The 5,729-nt window shown below is 48.8% G+C and overlaps 1 protein-coding gene across 1 annotated transcript; it reads right to left on the bottom strand.

The window, feature by feature from the left end:
• Positions 1-421: 421 nt before the first annotated feature.
• Positions 422-5,339, bottom strand: SMAP2 (small ArfGAP2). Its single transcript, XM_009877782.1, has 9 exons — positions 5,202-5,339; positions 4,569-4,654; positions 3,637-3,715; positions 3,237-3,323; positions 2,685-2,766; positions 2,084-2,184; positions 1,795-1,963; positions 1,213-1,532; positions 422-547 (listed from the first exon to the last, which is right to left on the bottom strand). The coding sequence occupies exons 2-9, from the start codon at positions 4,649-4,651 to the stop codon at positions 422-424; spliced, it is 1,047 nt and encodes a 348-aa protein (XP_009876084.1). The 5' UTR covers positions 4,652-4,654; positions 5,202-5,339.
• Between the last annotated feature and the right edge of the window lie 390 nt (positions 5,340-5,729).

Raw genomic sequence — 5,729 nt, forward strand, 5'->3', positions numbered from 1 at the left:
TAACCAAAACCCCTACTAACACTAGAGTTGAAGTGATTTTGGAAAGGCCTGGCATTGCAGGCAGTACTCAGTACAGGCTTCCCAGGTTCCTCGGTCACACCTCTGCTAAGATACCCAGCAGGACGTTAAGTGCTACCCAGAAGCATTAGTGGAGGTTTGTGCAAGGAGGGGCTCCACCCCAGAAGTGTGCATTGACTGTGCTAAATACAGGGGGGCTCAGGTTCTGATCACCGAGGCTTCACCGTGTCTGACAGTGAAAAGGCAGAGATGGGTCTCAGTTACGGAAAGAGGTTCAGGCCGGGCAGCCAGCCAGAAAAAACAAAACAAAAAAACCCCAGAAAAACAAAAAACAACCCTGAATGTCTCATGGAGCAGTTTTGAAGAACAGAACAGAAGGCAAAAATGGTCACAACGCAAGGGATCATTTCCACATCGGAGTGCTGAGGGACTGATTGCTTCCCTGGGCACCTCCTCCACCCATGGACTGTCCATATCCCATCACGCCGTTAGCTCCATAGAAGTTCATCCCAGCCATCTGCTGGGTCATCTGCAAAGGGGAGAGCAGAGAAAGTCAAGGAGACAGCAAGCCCACAGCAGTCAGAGGTAAAACTCTTGCTCCTCGACCTATTACTGGCTTAAGTAAGCTTTTCTCTCTAATTACTAATGACAGGACAAGGGGAAATGGCCTCAAGTTGCATCAGGGTAAGTTTAGATTGGATATTCGGAAGAAGTTCTTTACTGAACGAGTGGTGAGGCACTGGAACAGGCTGCCCAGGGAGGTGGTGGAGTCACCACCCCTGGAGGTGTTTAAAAGAAAAGTAGATCTAGCACTTGAGGCTGTGGTGTAGTGGTTAGATATGCTGGGATGAAGGTTGGACTAGATGATCTTCAGAGGTCCCTTCCAACCCCTAACGTTCTGTGATTCTAGAGTTATGGTGAACAGGTCACTGACTTCTCAGGGGTATGCCCATCTAATCTAGCAAACTAAGGAACTTTTCATTTTAGCTAACGTTGCACTAGTTTTTGTTCTTCACCAAGCATCGAGACCTCTGTAGAGATCCCCCAGTTTGCCCTCAGGCTCTGCAGACCTCACCCAACCCCATGAGCCAGGCTCTAGAAGCACCGAAACCTTCAGGTAACAGGCTGGGTTTAACCACAAGCGTCAGCCCTGCCCTCCATCCCCCTTTGGGTCAGCAGAAGATCACTCCTCACCTGAGCAATGTTCCACTGAAGCTGCTGTGCTGGCTGGACGCCGTAGACGGGCTGAGGAACCGCTGCCATGCCAGCTACATAGCCAGTCTGCTGCGCAGCCATCATCCCGTTGGGGACGCCGATGACAGCAGCCTGCACATTCCCCACGTACCCAGCTGGGATGGCCATGGGAGTCACCATCCCCGCAGCTCCAGGCTGGGCCATCATCCCCACCGAGGGTGCCATCATGCCTCCCATCATGCTGCCGGAGGGCGCCACCCCTGGAAAGCCAGCGTACGCTGCTGCGGGATACGCCACCTGAGCTGGGGCCATGAACACTGCTCCTGGGAAAAGGCAGAGGAGAAACAAAGGGAAGAACTGCTGCGTTCATTGTCAGGGGCTGAAGCACCGACCTTCCAATCAGAGACTATGACAACATTCACTTGGCCACGACACCCAGACTAAGCTGCTCATAACGCTACTCGCCAGTTCTCAAGAAGGACCACCCACATTCCCACATCTCTGCTTGTCAGCTATCAGGACATCCCACCCACTCTGAATTAGTGGGCTGCCGTTCCACAGCTCTATTCTGAGATCTGTTACCTTGCGCAGGCAGCTGAGGTGTCTGAGAGCCGTACAAGGAGAGGATGGAGTCTTTTGAGAGCTGCTTCTTCCCCACTTCCTCGCTGCCTTTGCCTCCCGGCTCAGGGAAGAGGTTCAAGTTCTCAGGGACAGAACCAGCACTTCCAGATGTTGGCATGGAGCCCGTGACCTGAGACAGAGATGGCACAAGGGCAACAGCAGCGTTCAGCACCAGGGGAACACACGGATCATCATCTCATTCAAGTATCTAACGAGGCTTTGTCATCAAGCACTGACGTTCCCTCCTTACCTTCCTGGAGTCAGAGTTTGATCCCACCGACGCGAAAAGGTCGAGATCCTTCTCTAAGCTGCTAGGCCTGCCGTTTGTAACTAGGGTTGTCACAGGAGCATCTGGGAGAAACAAAGCCACAAGGGACAGACACAGATGGCCTCGGGCTGAGGGGCAGCCTCCTTGCCAACGAAGCAGTTTGCACATATGCCGCTCAACCCAGTGACCCGACCCGCCGCCCACTTCAGCCAAGACACGTTGCCAGCTCTTCCTTCTCGTGCTGAGGAGCTGGCTGGCAGGAGCGAGGAGGTGCGCTGCCCTGGATCTGTCCTACTAACCTCGGAGCAGCCAGGAGCCACGCTGCGCCTGCAGACCCCCACAGCTGCTCCTGCGCTACTACAGGCAGGAGCATGGCACTGGCACAAAGGAAAACTCATCCTGAAGGGGCTCTGAGCGCCGTGCTCAAGTTCTACTGAAGCAGTTTAAGCAAAACTCGCTAGCATTTCTACCAGATATCGTTCACCTGACAGGGAAAATAAGTACTAAAAGCTCAAAGTCAGAAGGTCAAAGATGGTGTCTGGGGTCACGGTGACAGGTGCAACAAGGCTGGAAAGGCTCTTACCAAGTCCTAGCAAGTCCATTACTGGTTCGGTGGATTTAGGAGAACTTTTTCTAGACTGCTGTGTTTCTTCTTTCTTTTGAGGCTAGGGAAAAAGAACACCAGGAGTCTTGTTCAAATCTGGGCTTTACTCTGATACATTACAGACTTTAATGAGAGATTAACCCATAAAATTTTTTTTTCAGGGGACATAAGTGCTTCCAAAGTGAACAGGATCTCAGAGTGAGTATTACACAGTTGGTTTATTGTCCCGTTATGTTGGAACCCACTGTCAAATTCAAGTAGGCTCTAAACTAGGAAAAAAAGGAACCACTCAAGCTGGAAAGCCAAGCAGGGAGTAGCTGGATTCCAATCTGCTCTGCACTGTAATGCAGAATGTGTCTGCTTAGTATCTGGTTGAGCAGAGGAAAACAAGCTACTACCATTAGTGTGACTCAATGCATCCACTGCTATGACTGAGGCCAGAAAAAATGCTTCCATATCAAGCTGGATTACCTCTGTTCTGCTTGAGAGAAGTCTTTACAATTGATCCATGACCATGCCTTTTGGTCTTACCATTTTCACCTTCTCAAAGATGATAGGTTCCAGTTTTCTTTCTGATACTGGCTCAGTACTCCTTTTCCATTTGTCATCCTTTTCTTTCTGTAAGGAAAAGGACACCAGCATGAGGGCCAAGACTCATGTCACCATACCAAGAGAAAGCAATGCTGTTACTAATCTAGAAAGCCTCAAAGATAAAGACGTGAGCTTGAAGCTACTCCAGCTTTGAGCAAGGAGTTGGATAGGAGGGCCCCCTCCAGTTTAAATTCTTTCTACAGAATGACTGAACGCAATCAGCCTCGGAGAAGAGATTAGTCACTAATACAGGAAACATTTAAACTGTCTATTTTCATAGTCACTGCTTACTCATAAGGCAGACATACACTTATATCTTAACAAGTGACGAGAGACTAACCCTAAAGGCATTGATGTCGATACTTCGGTCCATGTATTTCTTCTTTTCATATTTATCCCGAATGAAGCTCTCCACAGCTCTGCAAGCAGCTTGTTAAAGACAAATGACTCAAGAATAGAAGACTTACGTAGTATTATTTGACATGTGGAGACAAGGAACAGGCCGTAACTAAACTAACGACTGTTTAAAGAGCATTTCCAGCAGCAACTTTCTTAAAATAATTTAGTATCGGATCCAACTACTTCAGCTACCCAATTTTTGCCCTTGGGTTATTCCAAGCATGTTGGTGCTATAAAAGGTACATTAAATCAGGGCTTAAATTCCTAGCCTGTTTTCTTCCCTGATGTGTATTTACTTCAACCATGGCTTTAAGAGCACACACGTCATTAGTGCAAATCACACACTGGTCAGAACCAGATCCTGTGCCTACAAAAGCGCCTCAGCCACCAGCTTAAGACAAAAATGATGGTAGAGGTGTGCTCCTGTGCTTCCTTCGGTTCACATCACTACACCCTACGGCACTCAGCATCCAGAAACCCTCCTGTAAGGTAGAAGTTACAGCCTCATTTTCCAGAAGCGCTAAACCTTTTTATCCGCCTCCACTGAGAATTTTAAATGCTCGACAATCTCAAAAGTCAGCCCCACCCTTTGCCACAGACTCTAACGTGCACCTCGTGCAGTAAATTCAGGCCGTAACGTTCCTTTTCGGGTTCTCCACCCTGACAGCTCAGGAAGCCACCCTTTGAGCTCCCTTCTGCTTTGTTCTGTAAGTGAGCAGCCTGGGGGTGAAGCACCGCTCAGAGGGCGCCTGGCTAGGAACGTATTCTCGCAGCTGACGCTCAGGCTCACGAAGTTCAGGCTCCTGCGCAAGGAGCGCAGCTACAAAGCACCAAGATGAAAAGGCTCCACGTTTCCCCCGCAGCAAAGGATGCTGATCTGTCTGAGGTCGCCTGAAGTTCTCTGGCAGGTAGGCTTCGTAAAGACGATTTGCTTTTCCATTTCCCATTTCTTGCATGCACTGCAATTTAAAATAATTTCACAGGCGTTAAAGATCTAACGCATACGAGCATGTCAGGCTACCAAGCGAGAGACTATGTGCGTTAACTAGAAGGCACAGGTAGACTTCAGAAGTCTATTCTGTACCCAAAAGCTGCTCTTCAGGCTTTTGGTGCAAGCTTACTAGCTGGGACTCCAAATTATTAGCCAGTCCTAAGCACCACGGCAGACTATTTATTCAAAGACAAGACAAATATCACATTAGCAACCTCAAGTCACTCTGGAAATCCAAGATTTGACTTCTGAAAACCTCAAGGAGAGGAGACAGGCAGCAGCTCCAGACAACAGCAGCCTTTGGCACGTTCACAGAAACTTGCAGAGCGTTCGTCCTCACCCTCTGATGTTTGTTGAGCCTGAAATTACGGCATTTTCCCTCCCAGTCTAACCCAGCTTGATATCTTCCTTCCTGCTTCACCTCCCACATCTTCGGGCTACTCAGGCTTTGTTTACCTCCAAGTTTACGAAGCCCCGCTCGCAGAACAGCACCGTTCACGTTTCACTCGCGTTACCTGTATCTGTTCTTGTGTCCACTGGTCAAGATTGACAGATTTTACCCTGGATATATGAACTCCGAGGTTCCTGTGGATCCCAGCACAACGAATGCAGATGAATACACCGATATTCCAGGATGCCCATCGGGGCCCTGCGAAGATACACAAGCGTTTCGCATCATCAAATCAACCCGCAGTTGCCTTGGACAACTGAGAAACTGTACCAAGTGAACTGGGACCAAGGTGTCTACATTTTCATCCAGGTTAGAAATTGGACATCAGGAGGATGTTTAAAGGTTGCCTCCCAATTGTTAGAGTTTGCATTTTAATGCCTCCCCTCTCCCATTTTGAGAGCTCTGTGTGAGGCAGACAGCTCTAGGAAGAAGGAAGAAAACAGGCATTCAAACCATCCAAGACATTACAAAAATCCTCATTTCATCTTGTGTAAACCGACGTAACAGTCAGGTCAATATAAGGCTGCACTCCTGCTTTAGCAGTGGAGAAACTTTCTCACATAACCTTATGGCAGTGGAATCAGCTCCAGAA

The sequence above is a fragment of the Apaloderma vittatum genome, unplaced genomic scaffold, assembly GCF_000703405.1.
Source record: "Apaloderma vittatum isolate BGI_N311 unplaced genomic scaffold, ASM70340v1 scaffold28131, whole genome shotgun sequence".
In the NCBI taxonomy this organism is placed as follows: domain Eukaryota; kingdom Metazoa; phylum Chordata; class Aves; order Trogoniformes; family Trogonidae; genus Apaloderma; species Apaloderma vittatum.

What these genes read in the sequence shown, in the direction of transcription:
- SMAP2 (XM_009877782.1), bottom strand. Translation starts at nt 4,651, where the DNA reads ATGCAAGAAATGGGAAATGGAAAAGCAAATCGTCTTTACGAAGCCTAC. An exon ending in TCTTTGAGAAGGTGAAAATG is followed by an intron (nt 2,767 to 3,236) that starts GTAAGACCAAAA and finishes CTTTTTCCCTAG; the next exon opens with CCTCAAAAGAAAGAAGAAAC. An exon ending in ACCTCAGCTGCCTGCGCAAG is followed by an intron (nt 1,533 to 1,794) that starts GTAACAGATCTC and finishes TTTTCCCAGGAG; the next exon opens with CAGTGTTCATGGCCCCAGCT.